The sequence below is a fragment of the Nematolebias whitei genome, chromosome 22, assembly GCF_014905685.2.
Source record: "Nematolebias whitei isolate Nwh7 chromosome 22, NemWhi1, whole genome shotgun sequence".
NCBI lineage: Eukaryota > Metazoa > Chordata > Actinopteri > Cyprinodontiformes > Rivulidae > Nematolebias > Nematolebias whitei.
This window is the reverse complement of record NC_056519.1, coordinates 3,679,627-3,699,023: the sequence shown is the minus strand read 5'-3', so window position 1 is coordinate 3,699,023 and position 19,397 is coordinate 3,679,627. Positions and strand designations below refer to the sequence as shown.

The 19,397-nt window shown below is 40.9% G+C and overlaps 1 protein-coding gene across 1 annotated transcript in view; it reads left to right on the top strand.

Moving 5' to 3' along the window:
* The window catches only part of LOC119428577 (synapsin-3), a 108,852-nt gene that overhangs the window by 84,534 nt on the left and 4,921 nt on the right, over nucleotides 1–19,397 (top strand). The window contains exons 7-10 of the mRNA XM_037696260.1: nucleotides 6,149–6,211; nucleotides 10,909–11,051; nucleotides 13,061–13,135; nucleotides 13,257–13,359. Of these exons, the coding sequence (XP_037552188.1) occupies nucleotides 6,149–6,211; nucleotides 10,909–11,051; nucleotides 13,061–13,135; nucleotides 13,257–13,359 (384 nt within the window). The remainder of the gene's footprint in view (nucleotides 1–6,148; nucleotides 6,212–10,908; nucleotides 11,052–13,060; nucleotides 13,136–13,256; nucleotides 13,360–19,397) is intronic.

The following is a 19,397-nucleotide window of genomic DNA, read 5'->3' as shown; positions in this document are numbered from 1 at the left end:
AAAAAAAAAAAAAAAAAAATATATATACAATTCTCCCTTGTTCACGCATTTTGACGTCTATAAAAATAAAGATGTTTTTTAATTCCGACATAAGCGTGTGTTCCATCCGAGCAAATAATTTGGGTGGGGGAAGAGGAGAAAGACCATTGTTGCCCCTTACAACCTCAGGAAAAAACCTCCTTCTTGTTGAAGCTCCAAAATTCATGGTTGATACCCGTGCCTTCGTGGAAAAAGTTTTTATCTGTCAAAAACTGAGAACTTGTTTATTGATTTTTTTATTTTTTATTAAAATTTTTGTGTGAAAAATGCTATGCTAAAGATCTCAAACCACGGCAAGTGTCTGCCATTTTGGGAACCAAAAAAAAGAAGGAAAGAGAGACAGCCCATGTCACATCAAGGGGCCTCCCTCCCATTTTTCTTAAAGAGACACACTGCTCGCTCCCTCACTATCCATCCTTTGGTTCAAACAGTCTTATACTAACATCTAGTGGTCAAAAAGGTACTACATGCAAAACAAATAAAACATTTCTTCTTAAATCTGACAATAATTACTAATTATTGTCAAATTTCAAACAATATTATCGTTTATCGCAATAATTTTTGAGACAGTCGCCCAGCAAAATTTGTTATCGTGACAGGCTTACCCTCCTTTGCCTCAGTCTAGGCCCTTGAGCAAGGCCTTAACCCTCACCATCTGCTCCTCCAAGATGGCAGCTCTCTGCTCCACACAGAGGGCTGTGGTAACTTGGTGGTCAGGAAGAGCATCTGGCGTAAAATCAATCACCAAGTCTTTGTGCGAGTTAGTTTGCGGTGGCTACCCCTGAAGAAGGGAGCTGTCGAAAAATAGATCTGGCAATCATCAGCATAGAAGTGAAATAAAATGCCATGTTTCCTGAAAATAGAGTCGAGGTGCAGTAAGTAAAGATCAAATAAGAGGGCCAAGGATTGAGCCCTGGGGGACACCATGTGGAAGAGGAGCAGTGGAAGATAAAAAAAAGTGTCAATTTTTACGCAGAAACTCTTATTGGTTAAATACGACTGAAACCAATTGAGGGTGATACCCCTGATGCCCACACAGTGCTCAAGACGAGAGATTAAAATGCTGTGATCAACCGTGCCAAATGCAGCAGACAAATCTAAGAGCACTAAAACAACAAACTTTCTGGAGACTGTGGGCAAGAATATATAATTTGAAACTGTCAAATGTGCACTCTCTGTACTGTGACAGCTTTAAACCCAGACTTAAACGTTAGAAATGAGCCGTAAAAGTTTAAAACATCACAAAATGTTTGATGGATGTAAAGAGAGTTTTTCATTTTCAAAGAGGAAAAACATGGCCGAAAAGGCTAAATATTTCAAAGAGATAAAAAGGCTCAAATACCAAAGGTCACAGCAGGAATGTCCTGAATGAGCCGAACGTGAGAGCCCAGTTCTCATAAGTATCGAATACATGCCAGGTAAGTACCAAGTGTGTACCTGTTTAGTACCATGCATGTACCCCATATACATCAGATACTTACCCAGTAAATAAAAGTATATAACTGATAATCACCAGGTAGTAGTTAAATACAGGGTAATAAGTCGCTTCTTATTACACCCCAGTCTCCATTAGTATTCGGTAAGGATGCTGTAGGTACCAGGTATGCACCTGGTAAATGCCAGTCTGTTGTATGTATTTCTACCAAACCTCACTCCACGTCTGTGCAGTACATGGAGGTATATTATTTTCTACAGTAGCTTCAGAGTTTTGTTTTGGAATGAGTAAATATGAAACTATGCAATTAAAAAAAAAAAGACAAAATTGTTGTAGCAAAATGGATTTTCTCTTTAGGCTAGTACTTGTCTATTTGTACCACACAGCGTCAAAAGTAGCATACGTTTCTTACAGTAATCAGAAAGATAAAAGTTTTCCTTATTAATGGTTTATTTCTCTCCTACGCTTCTTGGAAGTGGATTAAAAGAAAACCCTGATGCAAACTCACTTCCTTCCTTTATTTATTTTGGCTCTTGTAAAGTGATAAAAGAGACAATTGAAGCGACATTATCTTGGCAGCATGTCAGCCGGGCTTGTAGCGGCAGAACCTGTCAGTAGAAGCAGCATTTACATCCTCAAGCTGCTCCGTCAGTTCACGGCCCAAAACAAGTTGACGGCAGCTTTAGGACGTGCAGCCCAGTGGTCCATCAGGGAGGGAGTGCTTGAAGCGATAGCAGCTTCCTCCCTCGTTGCAGCGCTGATCGTGTGTTTGCTCCCTCACTGTTTGACCGGAGCGTGTTCAGTTTCTGTTTTTATTAACCAGTTATCATTTGGACGTTTCCACGAAGATAAGCCGTGTAAACTTTTTGACTGGTCTTGAGAGAGGTGTGTGATAGATGAAGCACCAAAGCAAAACTGCTCCCTTTACATATGGCCATAACGGACTAGAAGCTCCGCCCATTTTCAGTTCTAGGGTTGCACGTACCAGCACGTATAGAAAATGGTCTGAAGTCCTTTTCATCTAACCTCAATTATACGAAATGCAGAACGAATTCCACCATGTGGATCCAGTTTGGTCCAAGCTTCAGTTGTCACACAGATGGACTCTCATTTGACTCCAGAACCTTTGGGTCTACAGAGGAGTTCATGGTTCAGTTAGTGACTGACAGCCGCCCAAACCATCTGCTCTCCACCACCGTGCTGACAGCTGGGAGGCTTTGAGCTGAAATGTTTAGGTTTCTCCGAACATGACGCTGAGCTTTATGATTAAATGTCTCAACTTTGGTCTTGTGTGTCCTAAAGACATTGTCCCAGAAGCCTTGTGGTTCCTTTAGAAGAAACTTTACAAACTGAAGTTGTGCTGCCATGTTGTTTTCAGAGAGGAGAGGCCACGACTAGGCCTGTCGCAATAAACGATAAATCAGTTAATCGCATGATTAATTAAAATTATCGACTTCATTTTCATTTATCTGCTTTATCGTTTCTCCGTGTCTCTAGACACTGGATGACAATAAGACTCAACTCCGGTGCTCTTCACTGGCCCCTACCTTTCTCTTTTCTCTTTAAAATCTGTTTTAACAATCCAAAATCGCATTTTTGGATTGTTAAAAACAGCTAAGCTGAGAAGCTAAGCTACGAGCTAAGCTAACAGGCCGACCTCGGGGCAAAAAACCTCCGTCTTGTTGAAGCTCCAAAATTCACAGTTGAAACCTGTGCCTTCTTGTAAAAAGTTATTTTTCCTTTGCAAAAAGAAGCTGAGAACTTGTTTACTGATTTTTTTATTAAAAGTTTTGTGTGAAAAATGCTAAAGAGCTCAAACCACACCGAGCAGCCGCCATTTTGAGAACCGAAAAGAGACAGCCCATGTAACGTCAAGGGGCCTCCCTCACATTTTTCCTAAAGAGACACGCTGCTCACTCCCTCACTATCCATCCTTCGGTTCAAACAATCTTATACTGCCATCTGGTGGTTGAAAAGATATACTACATGCAAAACAAATTAACCAACATTTCTTCTTAAATTTGACAATAATTACTAATTATTGTCAAATTTCAAACACTATTATCGTTTATTGCAATAATTTCTGAGACAATTAATGGCCCAGCAATATTTGTTATTGTGACAGGCCTAGCCGTGAACCTTGACCTTTAACCTGCTAACTCAGGCCTATAGAGTCCGAGATGGAGCTCTTTGAGCATTGCACAGTCTGACCTTTGGGGTGAATATCTTGAGAGTTCCACTTCTGGGAAGATTGTCAGCTGTCTTAAATGTTTTCCACTTGTGAATAATATTTCTCTCTTCATAATGATGAACTCCATTTAGGGAATGACCTTTGACCCTTCCCAGACCGAAGGTCAGCAACAGCTGCCTCTGTAAGGTCTTTGCTGATGTCTTTCCATCTTGGCATTTTGTTACTCCACACCTGTATGTTCCAGAGAAGCAAAAACTCCAGGTTTTTTTTTTGTCCTGATATTTACGACCGTCTACCGGAGAAGGGCGAGTTTTTTCGCCATGACTTCTCTTGGACTTGTATTTTGGTAAAAATAAAATAAACTGACATAATGTTATGTCATTGTTTTTAAAAAGTGAACGTCTTTTATTGTAGTTGAAGGAATTTTCACATCAGTTGCTGTAAACATGACCCAGAAGCCCCTTGTGTCTGTAGGTATTAAAGCATGGGAGTCATTTCACGCCCGAGCGGTGGAAAGGTTTTTAAACTGGAAAAGTCCCTCTTTAGACCCATTTACTGTCCTATCAGCTGGTTTTATCGAGGGGTGTATAAACCACAAGGAGTTCTGATGTCATCTGTTGATGTTTCGTCCACTTTGGTTCTACAAATTACGAGAAATGTCCTGTTTGTGCTGTCCGGACCCATCCAGTTGAAATGTGGTTTTCCACCCAGCTTTTTAGAATCCTGCTCTTGATTGTAACAAACCAACGTTTGTTCCGTCTCCTCCCCGTCTTAGTCATCTGCAAAGACCGGTGTCTGCTTGATGTAGTGTTTACCACATGTCTGTCCACCTGGACGTTTAAAGTAAAGCTTTGAATGTTTTCAGAACCTTGTTTGGCTTTTTTAATACGACATTTCCAGCATTTTGGCTGACAATGTGTCTGTTACATGTTTTTACAATAAATTCTGTCTGTGAATGTGTGTTTAGTCCGGTGTTTAGATCGTACCATTTAGGATCTGTTTTTATGTCCATTTACCCAGTTTGAATTCAAAATACGGTTCAAAGATATTTATATTGACAAACCTCAGATTTTAGGCGGGAAAAATGCTGTAAGGCACTTTCTGCTATCATCAAACTTTTTAGCAAAAGCTTCTTTATTGTTTTTTTTTAATGTTGTTTAAAAAATTTGTAAACAATCCCACTATATCATTTTAATTAAAATCTGGAAACTAAACTTATTTAGTCACATTAAAGTGTCTTTAGCTAAAGCTAGCATAATGCTAACACATTGCATTGAATTGTTTTTGTTTCTATGTAATATTGAGATTCAAGACTGTGAAGGACAAAGAATGTCACAACGTTGCATCTTTCTGATACTCCGATATGCTTACGCTGATCTCCAGAAACGCCAGGTTGACACAAACTTATTGGTCACAAAAAAAAGGATCTGTAATACGAACATAGCAACATGGCGAGTCACATATACCCCACATGTTTAATGTAATACATAAGTTACACAACAGGTATGAAGCTGAAACTCTGCTGGAGGTGAGCACTCGCACCAGGTGATGAAGAGGAAACGAGTGGGTGAATAAAATGAACCTGTGGCTGGTTGCATGGATACTTAGGGTCAACTGTCCAGGAAAACAGGAAGTGTGGTAAAGAGTCCAGGCAGGACGGAGTGGATGGAGACAAGTTTCAGGAGTGATTTGTGACAAAAGGGTGTCCGGCTATGTTGTACGGTCTGGAGACAAAGACATGGACAAAAAGACAGGAGAACGTGTTGGGAGCAGCAGAAATGAAGATGCTAAGGTTCTCCTTAGGATTGACGAGGATGGATAAGATTAGGAATGAGATCATCAGAGGTACAGCACAGGTTGAACAACTGGGAGATAAAGTTAGAGAGGACACACTGAGATGGTTTGGACATGTCCAGAGGAGGGACAGTGGTTTGGACATGTCCAGAGGAGGTGTTGGATGAAAATATCCTCTTTTCATCGTACTTACTCAAAGACGCCACACTCGATTGGAGAAGATTTTTATCCAGTTTTACTTGCAAGAGCAGATTTTCACAGCAAGTTACACAGAAGTTCCATGGAGCTCAGTCATGAGAACCTGCCACGGGCAGCGTGCGATGATATGTTTATCAGCTCACGGCTCACAGGCAGAGACTAGAGTCCTTGGACTGCCAGCTGTGCATGCAGTATCAAATCAGTGGTCCCTGACAGAAGGGACAGTGGTTTGGACGTGTCCAGAGGAGGGACAGTGGGTATACTGGTAGAAGGATGTTAGAAATGCAGCTTCCTGGAAAGACAGAGATGTATGGATGCAGTTAGAGAGGACATGGAGGGAGTTGAAGTGAGGACGGAGATCATGAAGGACAACTCTCTGTAGAGACCCCTGAAGAGGGACCTCTGAAAGAAGAGTGCATATTGTGTGCACGGTGTAAAAATCTGTTAGCAGTTTTCTGTTTAACTGTTTGTTGTGGCGTTTCTGTCCACAGATCACAACCCAGACCTTCCCTGTGGTTGTCAAGATGGGCCACGCTTACGCTGGAATGGGAAAGGTGAGTTCTTCAAAACGTAGTAGATCCTTCACACCAAACAAGTTAGAATCCAGAGAACGGGGTGAAGGCTGTAGATGCAGTGAACAGACGTGTTTTAGGTGTTTAACTCGTTAAAAGAGGTCTGGAAGACTTCACTGAGCCGTTGGCTTCTTCTGTTTAAACTCCGGCTTCTCCGTCACACGTTTGTCTTGATTACAGTCCTGTAAGTCAAACATGATATCGCCCCATAGCCTTCGGCTGGTCTGAGGTTCAGACAGGAAACAAAACGCCAGTCTGTTGTCGTTTCCACCGACCACCTCCGTCTCCCTGTGGACTAGAAGGAGACACAAGACGGGACAAAACCTGTTCTAACCCGAGAAATGTCGTTTCTGTCAAACTGCAGTGTGGATGTTCAGCGCTGAATGAGTTTGCTGAAAATAGCTGAACACTTTAAACTGGGATGTCTAAGCTTTAAGATGCTGAACACTAGCTAAAAGTGAAAAGAAGCAACGCATTAGCTAAAAGTTAGAATAAGTTAAATGCTTACTCAAAGCTAAAAGAAGTTAAACTAGATAAAAGCTAAAAATCTAAACATAAGCTAAAAGTTAAAAGTAGTAAACATTAGTTAAACTCTAAAAGAAGATAAATACAAGCTAAAAGAAGCATAACACTAGTGAAAAGCTAAACTAAGCTAAGCACTAACTAAAAGCTAAAAGAAGTGAAACACTAGCCAAAAGCTAAACATAAGCTAAAGGTAGCAAAACGTCAGATAAAACCTAAAAAACTAAATACAAGATAAAAGATATAAAGCAAAATACTAGCTAAAAGCTAAAAAAGGATGACACTAGTTAAAAGCTAATATGAAATAAATGCTATTGAAAGCTAAAAGTAGTGAAACACTAGCTAAAAGCTAAAAAAGAAGCAAGGCAGTAGCTTAAAGCTAAAATTAATAAAATGCTACTGAATGCTAAAAGAAGTGAAACACTAGCTAAAAGCTAAACATAAGCTAAAAGTTCAAAGTAGTGAACATTAGTTATAAAAGAAGATAAATACAAGCTAAAAGAAGCATAACACTAGTGAAAAGCTAAAATAAGCTAAGCACTAACTAAAAGAAGTGAAACACTAGCTAAAAGCTAAACATAAGCTAAAGGTAGCAAAACATCAGATAAAACCTAAAGAGCTGCATACAATATTAAAAGGTATACAGCAAAAACTTAGCTAAAAGCTAAAAAAGGATGACACTAGCTAAAAGAGACAGAACATTGGCTAAAACTGAAAAACAGATGATACAAAGCTAAAAGAAGTAAAACTCTAAGCTAAAATAATCAAAACACCATTTAAAAGCAAAAATGTAAATGCAGCAAAAAGCTAGCTGAAAGCTTATTGTAGGAAAATAATAGCTAAAAGCTAAATGTAACAAAAGGCTAGCTGATCGCTAAATGTAACAAAGCACTATCTTAAAGCAGTAAAAGGCTAGCTATATGTTAAAGTCACAAAAGGCTAGCTAAAAATGTAAAAGTGGTAGAATGTAAGCTAGAAATAGCAAAATTGCTAAAATGATACAAGTGGCAGAATGTTAGCCAAAATCTTAAAGTAGCAAACGGCTAATTAAAAGCTATAAGTATCATAAGACGGCCAGAAATGAAGCTGAAGCAGAAACAGAGCGATGTTTTGATCTTAAGATATCGTTCTAGTGAAATTATTTTAATTTAAGGTAAACGTTTTAAAAAGTATTCAAGTGACAAAAACCCATTCTCACAGCACCCATCTGCTGAATGAGCCGAATATTTTGATATACAAATGGCTAAAACGGCGCAAAATACGCAGAAGTAGTTAGATTGTAAATGTAGAAAAATGGAGTTTTGGGGATTCGTCTCGCCGAGCAGATATTATGCCGACGATCTTAAAGGAGGATCTTAAGTAACTGGTTTGTATCAAAGAAACAAAGTTCTGTTTTCACCTTCAAAAACCCGTTTAGGTTTAATTAGTTATTTATGCGCAGATCTGGAGCGGTTCAGACAAAATCGAGGTAAGCTGTCGCCTCAGTTTTAAACACCGTTTCTTTAAACTCACAGATTCCGACTCCGGAGATTCGGTCGTTACGGCTGTTTTCCTCGCCTGTCTGAATGGGTTTGGTTTCCTGTGCGGGACCCAGACATGCTATAGAGTATCCCACAAGGCTCAGGGGGAACTTGGAAGTACTTGTTGAGCAGGACCTCATTTAACCCCTCGGAGAATGTATAGTGCTGTTTTGATCTCCTTGGAACATTTTAGTGGGAAAACCCTTTTATTGTCCATACGTTCAGTACGGACAATAAAAGGGTTTTAGTTTACCGCAAGACTTAATGTCCTGACTCCTGCTTTGTTGTCTTTATTCTAGTTCTTAGTCCTCATTCTGAGCTAATTTGTTAAACCAAGTGGTTTATGTGGGTTTCGTGTGTTCAAAGTGACAACAGTGTTTATTAAACCAAATGAACCAATGAAGTTGCCCACCCTTTGTTTAAACGTCGCACTTTTCCAGTTTTGGTAACGTTCTCGCTCTTTCCCTTCATTTGTTTTACTGCTGTTGTTTCTGTTGATCTTCTGTTGATGAACTGCGTCACTTTTACTGGAAGACTTTGTTCCACCCAGACATCTTCTTTGACGGGGCTTTAGAAAGTTGTTTTTTTTTGGGGGGGGGGGGGGGGGGGGGGCGGGTTCTGAATGATAACCATTGGTAAACTTTTGTAAACTCAAAGATTTTTAGTAGTCGGTGCTTGTTCTGGTTTAGTCTTAAAAATCATAATTTCTTAAAGAAAATAACTTCATCTTTTTGTCATGTTATGTAAAAACAAATGGTAAAGTTCGTATGGAACTTTTGTAAGGAGTCATGAACCCTACTTTTGATGACATGAAGACCATGCGTGTCAAAGGTAGTCACTGTTTTATGGCCCTAAAACCTGACATTTAAGTGTCAGACCATTTTAAAAACCAAACCAGAGATTCAAATTTGCATGGAGGTCTGGACTTTGGACCATTCCAGGACTTTTAACTATCCATCCATCCATTATCTTTACCTGCTTCTACCTTTTCGGGTCATGGGGGTCACTGGTGCCCATGTCCAGCTGTCACTGTGCAAGAGGTGGTGTACACCCAGGACAGGTCACACGTCCATCACTGGGACACAGAGACAAACGAGACAATCAACCGTTCACTCTCTCGCTCTCACCTAGGGACAATTTAGAGTAACATGCATGTTTTTGGTCTGTAGGAGGAAACCGGAGTACCCGGAGAAAACTCATGCATCCAGAAAGGTCCCTGGCCGGGATTTTAACCGGCAACCTTCTTGCTGAGAGACGGTAGCTCTACCAACTGCACCACCATGCCGACTTTTAACTAGTTCTTCTTAAACCAAGTTCAGTTTTAGTCTCACCTGACCTCTGCAAGTTTTTCCATGTGTTTGGAAAGTCTCCAGTATGTCTTTGGCTTTTTCCTGCCACTGTTCCATGAATCAGTGGCACGGTGGGGCAGTGGTTGGAGCCGTCACCTTTCAGTGAGAAGGTTGTGGGATTGCCTACCATCCTGGGACCTTTCTAGGTGGAGTTTGCATGTTCTCTACATGCACATGTGGGTATTGCAGACCAACAGCATACATGTTAAGTTAATTGGTAGCTCTAGATTGTCCTGAGGTGTGAGTGAGAGCATGAACAGTTGTTTGTCTCATTTGTCTCCATGTGTCTCTGTGATGGACTTGCGACCTGTCCAGCATGTAACCCCACCTCCCACACAATGACTGCTGGAGTTAGGCACCAGTTCACCGCAACCCTGAAAGGAAAAGGAGGTAAAGCAAAGGATGGATGTTCCATGAAGCCCAGCTCCATCAGGGTCAACTTTGTCCTCCAGGATGTATCTCTGCTTAATGCGATCTGGTATGAGAGGATCATTGGACGACCCACTCTTAGCAGGTATCCTAATATTGGTGGAGCTCCATGAGATGTTCAAGATTCTGGGATATTGCTTTATATCCCAACCTTGATTTGTACTTTTCCACAACTTTGTTTCTGACTTGTGTGGAAAATCCCTTGGTCTTCATGATGCCCATTTCTTGGTGGAAGTCCTTACTACTTAAAGGTGTTTATACTCTGAGGGATATGAGAACAAGTGTAACTATACTGAGATCTTCTGATACTTAGATCGCTCACAAGAAAACATTGATGAACTTGTGCAGCTTCTGAAGGTTGGGGCTGAGTGAAACAAGTTTTCTCCATTAATCTGGAGTATTTTGTGTAGATCCATTGCATAAAATCAAGAGAAACTTTATTTAATTTCTTTAAAATTCATTTTCAGGTTGTAAGTCATACTTTCGCTTCCCCCGTTCCCATCACTGGGTAAACAGAAGCAGAAATAACGGTTGCTAGCTTGGAACATAACCTATTTGTGACACGATGTTTCCTTGAAAACAGGAATATATTACATAAATATGAAATTTAAATGGTTCAATGAAAAGTTCTTGCTTGTTTTGTGTTGATTAGCTGCCACCGCATCATTTCCCTTTGGTCTGTGTTTACTGTCTGCAGTCTAATAAATCGATGGTGACGTGGTTCAAAGCCGCCCGTGGCACCGGTTCCACCCAGGGACCCTTCATTATCCAGACTGTGTACAAGTGTGAGTCCTGTGGGACTGCAAGTGGCCGCTGCCAGCTCTGACGGCGGTGCTTTGCTTTATGATCTCTCCTGCAGATTAAAGTGGAAAACCAGCAAGACTTCCAGGACATCACCAGTGTGGTGGCTCTTGCCGGGACCTACGCCACCACCGAACCTTACGTCCAGTCCAAATACGACATCCGCATCCAGAAGATCGGCAGCAACTATAAGGCCTACATGTAGGATGTTCCGCATGTTGGGGTCACAGTGTAGTTTAACAAACACATACTGACTGGTAATAAAAGTGGAATGAAGCTGCTCAAAATGGATGTTATGACGGAGCGTTTAGACCATTTTTATAGGGGAGGATGTTTTACAACATACTCTGTCCGTAAACTTTCTCTTGGCCCGCCCATAACTTCTGATCTGCTGAAAATCATTTAATGAAACTTGATACACAAAAGCATCATCACTAGATGGAGTGCCTTGTATACTTTTTATCACCCCAGCTACAAGGTTAAGGTCACAAATCAAAGTCGAAGGTTATATGACGTCTCTTCTTGTCTGGCCCATTGCTATAGGTTGCTGTATAATAGTTTGTCGACGATCGTAAAATGTGCCGGATGCTGTGCTTGTTGCATACAGTTGGTGTTCACCATGGGCGTGATTGTCATTAAATTTGGGGTTTCATTGATTTAATTGACTTTTTTTTCCCATGATGGAGTGATTGTACAACAAACAACTTCAGTAATTTTTAATATCAAGAACTGGACTGGATTTTGGTCCTCCGTCGCAGAGCCAAGAGGGGGAACTAGGAATACCCTCTGTCCATTTATCCATCAGACATGTGAGCATGATTCCTTGAAATGTAAGCCAGGTACCAACTTCAATTTTGGCGTGTGGCTGTATCTAGGTGTAAGGAAGGTCACTGTTGAATATTGGTTTGCCATGTCAAAATCTAAGATGGCCACCTCCATTTATATAAATATGCAAACTCGCCACCCCAATCATTTTAGGAAACTACGCTTTCTAGTTTTTATATATATATATATATTTTTTTTTTTAAGTAAAAGTCTAGTTTCTGCAAATAATTGGGGTGGCTGAAAACTAAACTATGGTGGCCAAGGCCACCATTGGCCACCCCCCTGGCTCCGCCATTGCATCTGGTGGTGGATAAAATTGCTCTCTCTACCTGCCAGGATCCATCACTCTGCGCCGTCTCGGACAAGGGAAAAAAAACAACCTCTATTCTTATAGTGTAACTTGTACCCACTTGAATATCTTGCATAAAAAAACATTAAGGTTTTCTTGCATCCCCTGTTTAATTTCAGACCAGAGAAACACTCATCTCGAAAACTGCAAACATTCACTACTAAATCCCTCAGCGACGGGGACATCAGCGTTCCATATGTCTCTAGATCTGATGCAATTATACACATTATAGTCTAATATTTGGTTAAATGTTGGAGCAAGTTACGCCTGGACCTTTGTGTATTCACCAACAAGCTTCTGATAGAATCTTCTTAAAAGTCTGACCGACCTACCGGACAGAAATCGTAGAGTTCGTTGAAACTGTCTCGGTTTTTAAACGCAGTCCACAGATTTACCATCAGGTCGATGTCGGGGCTTTGGGACGGCGGTTCCAGAAGCTTAACGTTTCCCCGATTTATCCAATCAGAAGCAGAATTTGATGTTTGGGATCACTGTCCTGTTGCAACACCAACTGTGACCAAGAGTCTCGTTTGGTGCCGTTGATTTTATGTTAAGTTGGAGAAGTTGAAGGTAGTTCCTAATGCTATGAACTTTTTGAAACAGCATGATTCTACCACCGCCATGCTTGACGTTGGGTACAGTGGTAACTTGCATTCTATAACTTCATGAACAAGTTCATGTTTATGTCTGAGCCTGTATGTATAGTTTAGATCTGGTGTGGAGATAAAACCCCCTCAGATGGATTAATGTTCATGGACTAGTCCAGTTTTCATATATTCCCACCCATCTGAGGGCGAGATAGTGACCGGTGCGAACTAATTTTCATGTTTCTGTATCTTTTGCGCAAGAAGAATTAGGGAAATTACAAATTTAGCTTATCTGATTTAGTCCCCGCCCCCCAGCCTCGCAGTGAAAAAATTTTTGAAATTGGCCTTTAACCGAAATAGATTTCACATTTGATGACGGTCACTTTCACTGATAGATTCTCTCATGAGCTTTTTGTGTTAAAGCTGTTTTTTTGTTGTCGGGGTTTCAGGAGAACTTCCATTTCTGGCAACTGGAAGGCGAACACTGGCTCCGCCATGTTGGAACAGATTGCAATGACCGACAGGTGAGCTGGTTCAGCCTCATTCTCATTAATCAGCATCACTTAAGGATTTATGTTTAGCTCGTATTTAAGTGTGCATCAGTTTTCCAATATCTCTGTCTTAGAGTGTGTAACTCTGTTGCAGATACCGTTTGTGGGTGGACTCCTGCGCGGAGATGTTTGGTGGCCTCGACATCTGCGCTGTGAAGGCCGTCCACGGAAAGGACGGCAACGATTATATCATCGAGGTCAGTGTGGCTTTAGATGGCAAATCAGAAATCAACCGTTTCACTGATAAAACCATCGGTTTGGAAAGTCGCGTGGGCGGTTGTACCCAGACAGATCAAGAAAACCTTGACAGAAGGATTGTAGACCAAACACAGGCGGCACAAGGAAGACAACATCAGAGGTCGCGGTTGACTCACTCTGTCTGCAAACACAAGCTGTTGGGTTGGTGGAGTTTAATTTTGGACTTGTAGCTCGCAGGTTGTGACCAGACTCAACAAGTGTGGTTAGATGTTTGGGGTTTTCTCCCTCAAATGGATGCCAGTAACACAGACTGGGTTGGTTTCCACCACTGAACAACGGGAACACATTCAGGTGTCTGTTTTTAAAATATGCTGCAGATAAAATGTACCACAGCTTCGGTTTATATGGGACTTATCAGCTTCATTTGTGTAAAGGGGAAGAAATCTGCAGTCACCGTGAACTTCTTCTTCTTTCGGCTTTTCCATTTTCAGGGGTACCCCAGCGAGTCCTCCGTCTCACTCTGTCCTCACTCCAACTACCTCCATGTCCTCTCTAACTGCATCCATATATCTACTCTGTCTTTTTCCTGGCAGCTGGATTTCTAACATCCTTCTACCAATATATCCACTGTCCCTCCTCTGGACTTGTCCAAACCACTGTCCCTCCTCTGGACATGTCCAAACCATCTCAGTCTGGTCTCTCTATCTTTATCTCCCAGTTGTTCAACCTGTGCTGTACCTCTGATCATCTCATTCCTAATCTTATCCATCCTTGTCTCTCCTAAGGAGAACCTCAACATCTTCATTTCTGCCTCTTCCAGTTCTGTCTCTTGTCTTTTTGTCCACGTCTCTGTCTCCATACCATACAACATAGCCGGTCACCGTGGACTACACTGTAAAAAAGTTACAATTCGGACGTTGAGAGACTTAAAAAATCTGAAATAAATAAAGGTCCATCATTCCTTGAGGGAATTCATATCACCCACTGTCAAACCTTAGAGGAGTTTTAGATTAATATGTTTCAAAAACTACAATTTGTTCAAACTTTAAAAACTTAGTTCATGATTTCACATTCTCAGATACGTACTCAGAGTTGGTGTTGTGAATGTCTCTCAGCTGCCACCGTACCAAGCTGAAGCTCAATATCTGCACAAGTCATTTTTGTGTGAAAGTTAGCTGCGGCAGCCATCTTACATTGTGTTAAAAGTCAATCACTGGATGTACAGAACGTCTTCGTTTGTTTCATTTACAAATCTTTCGTTTAGCTCAATGCTTCATGAGATATTTTACCAAAAGACAAAAAGACGTGGGCAAAAACATTATCGCCCAAGTCTGTCTGTCACCTTTTAGCCGCGGGCGATAGAATTAGAAAATAACGGTTTAATGACCTGATATATGTTGAGGTATATTTTATTATAAACCAAAGCAAAATTGTTGGATATTTAATCAGTATTGTCATAAAACTATATATATTTTTAGTTTGTGTATTTTGGTACGTCATTATTTTTATCGCCACCTAGTGGTTCAGCTCAGGTATTTATTTGGTTATTTATTTTTCACAATTCCTACCTGTTGTTTAAAGTTTATTTTAGAAACAAAATGTAAGTAACCTTTATATTTTTGGGAACAAAAAAAAAATAAATATATATATATAATTAATATAGTAAGCTAGCCTCCAAGTAGCATTAGCTGCTAACGTCTGCGTCTCGTTAAAGTCAAAGTTCAGTTAGAAAACTAGTCAGTTTCTTGCTAACATCCAACATAAAAGTTTTACTTGTTAAAATACCAAAGTTTGATTTAGTTTAAAAATAATAATAATCACAGAGCAGTCCTAAAGCTCTTCAACAAGTTAAAGCTAACGTTGCGTTTGTTAGCTTGTAGCTATCGAAGCGCTAATAGACATGGTTGTTCTGTTTTTAACAATTTACTGCAGTTTTAAAGAGAATAACAACTGCCTTTTTATTTATTTATTTTTTTAATTACTGTCTATACGGGGGTGTTTTTCCACAACTTTCAACCAGATTTACAGCAGAACAAGCACAAATGCACATTTCACACTCTAAATGGACTGAATCTAACGACGGCTGTTTAATTTTCTGACAGTGTGCTGTTAGAAGTTCTTTAGCTTTACTCACTTGAACATAAGAAATAATTTTAAAATGTTTACACAGATATTTAGAGAATGAAAAGTGGCGCTAAAGAACCGCAGAAAGGCAGAACCTGACACCAAGGTCCAAGTACAGAATGCTAGCGGAGGATATTTGGTGTGTTTTTCCTTTTAAAGATTACACCCAGGGGAGAAATAAAAGACAAATAGATACGTGTAATCAGTTTTGTTTTTAGAACGAGTTCCTTCGCCTTGACATTGGAGGAAACGGGCCTCTGTGGAGCTCCTGACGGCTCCATATCCATGAAGGATGTCGTCATCCTTCTGTTTTTGCAGGATGAGGTCAGCTGTGGAGAAAAATAACTTTTTGTTTTTTTTATCTGACTCTCTCAGAAAATATCTGGAAGCTCCCCAGAGATGTGTTAATCCCAGGGCTGGTCAGTTTGACTCAGTGAGGACGCCACGCTCCCTCCTGTAAATCATCCCGAAGTAATGACGGGAGGAAAACGAGCTCGTTTTGAACCTTTAACCGCCTCGATGTGACGATGTGAAATGACACGATGCTAACGGGGACTGCCACGCTGCTGCCAGTTTGACAGGACTATGTGTTGGGGTTCACCCTCAGCTACCAGTATACCAATTATCAGCTCAATATGGCAGAAAAAAAATCAACGAGTTATAGGATTTTTTTTTTAAGCTATCGTGGCCATCTTGGATTTTTTTTTAATTTGGATGGAACATTTTCAGTGATAATCTCAACAAATTTTTATTCTATACGTGTGAAAATGAGTTAAAGCCGTTTAAGTGTAGCTTTGCCGGCCATCTTGGATTTTTGATTTGGATTCAGTATGTGATGGGAAACGTTCTCAGCTATCCACACAAAATGTTGTCTCAATATCTCTAAAATAGATTTTATTTTCCTTTTTAGCTCAGGTGGCCATCTTGGATTTTGGACTACGACCAGAGTAAATTCCAGCTCAGTACCTCAAAGAATGACACTGTCGAGTCCCGTCAGGCATTTTGAATGAGAAAAATGGCTTTTTTCTTAGCAAATTACGTCGCCATGGTAACTCAAAACGCCAATAAAAGTAAACGCACACATCACGGGGCTGAACCAGGCCTTTTGATATAACAATTGTGGTGCTACATTTTGCGATTCAGGCAACATTAAAACTGGACGGAACAATAAGATATAAAGTTAAGAAACCCTTTGTTAGGTGGATAATAATAGGTGCTGCCTTACTAGGCAGTCCCCAATAAACTAACATTACCTGGGTTTTCTGTGTAGAATGGACGGGGCTAGAGCTCAGCCTCACAGTATGTGTTGTGAATGACTCTCAGCTACTACCACACCAAGTTTTAGCTCAATATATGTGGAACTGACCGAGTTATAGCCTTTTATGGCTTTGTTGGATTAGCTGCGGCAGCCATCTTGAATTCAAGAACTCTAAAGGGGAAACTTGTAGATGCACACTGAATTTTATTTATATATAAATATATAAACATCCATTTTAATAAGACTATGTGACAAAACAATCAAGACACTGCGATGATGAGAAATGACACGACATAATAATCAATCTGCAATCTTTTTTTTTTTTTTCTGTGCTCCGGTGAAGACGGATGTGTCTCCCTGCCCTCCGTCCCCCCAGCTTCCCTGCTTGCTCTCTTTCGTCTTGTGAGCCCTTAAAAAGCCTCTTTTGTTTCTGCATACCTCTTAATTCGAAGGATCAGCTGGTTTCTCAACAAAATTGATCAACTTCTCCCGACAGGAGTCAGGGTAAGGAGGACCCTCTTACCTCGACGGAAACAAATTGGATTCATGATGACATCTGGATTCTGCTGTTTGGCTGGTGAAATCAGGATTGTCTACAAATTCGTGTGGATGTGTCGAAGCTCGGCAGCACTCAGACTGAATTACGTGGAGCTGCGTCGGAGCTGGAGCAGCTGTTATCAGGACTGTGAACTTTCTGGCAGCACCCATGAATCTTTGGGAATAATCTGGGAGATGCTGTGAGCTCGACTTTCAGCGTAAGGAATCAATTTGGCTGTTTAGAGTCACCATCAAAGAAATGTACCAGCGAGACTTTAAAAGGCAGAAACAACAATTTCACGAGTTCTGCCTGACCCGAACTGTGGCCTTGATGCCGGACTTATCTCAACTCCTCCTGGCATGTTTTGAAAACAACAAAGATGCTTTGACTGTTTCCTCACCCCTCCCTCCCCCAACGCCGTGGACATGTGACAGAACCTCAACCGAACTGATGATGAATAACACCTGTTACCTGGACAATGGCTGAGAGGGGGGGCTCTGGACTATGCTACGACTTTCCCTTAAAATCCAATGTTTTCACCGCCTATATGTATAACATCTGTTTATGTTGCTTTGCTGTGGTAGATTTGTTGATGCCTCAAATCGTGCCCTGACTAGGACACGGCGTGAGAGATCTTTTTTTTTATATCGTCTCTCCTCATGTTTTCTTCCCTTTTCTCATCTAAGCAAAAATAATATTCTGAATAAGAATAAGAAGGCCGCGCTTTTTATAGCAGCAGCTTGGTGCACTACGTCCATCTTTCGGACGACTGTACGTACATGTTCTCGTTGTATCTCGGTGCAATGATAATAAAGTTTATTCTGATTCTTATTCTGAATATTTTAAATCCTGTTTGTCCAATGGGAACGTTCGTGCGTTTCTCTTAGAACCGCGAGAACACGTCTCTGATCTGAAGCCGCTCAAGACGAGCGACATGTTGGTCTATAAAAAGACGAGCAACGTTTTTATTTTTCTCCGTCTTCGAACGTTGAGTCCAGGCAACACGATCGGAGACGTTCAGACTTCCTGCAGGAAGGAGAACGCAGAATTACGACGAGATATTTCTGAGACGCGGAAATATTTCAAACTTTGATAAAAATGGATAAAACAGAAGAGACGACAGTGAATCCTGAGGAGGAAAATAAACAGACTTGTCTCTGCTCAGCAGCTGTTTTTATTTTAGACGAGCACGTTGGGTGTTCTGCTACTGCTCCAACAGAACAGAGGTCCATCCGGACGATGTTCTGCTCCGTGAACAAACGGAGCACCACCTCAGAGCTCCAGCAGCAGCTCCAGGCCTCCGTTAGAACTCTGTGGTTCTAATGAATCAGGAGGGTGGATCCTGGCTCCGCCCACTGCTTGAAGTGGGACCCGGCTGCCGTTTGCCAACGTTCTGCTCGGCCCGTGCGGTCATGACTCGACTGGGCAGAACACGGCGCCACACCCTCCTCGGTGGGTACAAACGGGAAAGGCAGAACTTCAAAGGGTTCTCTGATGTGCAGAAGTTCTGTGTAGAACGTTGTGGAGATCTGAGAACAAAACAAAACTCGTGCAGCTGGATCTCCCTGTGGAATACTTCAGGTTCGTAGGATTTGGTCAAAATATCTCATAAACCAAAGTAATCAAGTGACATGTGTCACAAAAACAGCTTTTTTAAACATTTCATGTTCTGAAACAAACATTTAGCCACACCAGTGACAGGAAGTGGCAACTTTTACTCCTCTGGGCTTCAGCTGTCAACAAAAATAAAAGTTTAGCCTCCGTTTAACTAAACAATGAACTTAGAGTTTTACTGCTCACAGTGCAGCTATACAAGTAGAGAAACTAGAAGCCAAAAACATGCAGAACACGAGCTAAAAGCCAAAAGGAGAAAAATTCTTGGTTCAAGTGATAAAATCTGGCTTTCAAGTAGCAAAACACTAGCTAAAAGAAGCAACGAAGAACAAGAAGGTAGCTAAAAGCATCAAAGATTAGCTTTAAGCTACAAGTAGCAAAGCACTAGCTAAAAGAAGCAACGAAGAACAAGAAGGTAGCTAAAAGTATCAAAAACTAGCTTTAAGCTACAAGTAACAAAACACTAGCTAAAAGAAGCAAAAAGAAGAAGCTAGCTAAAGTAT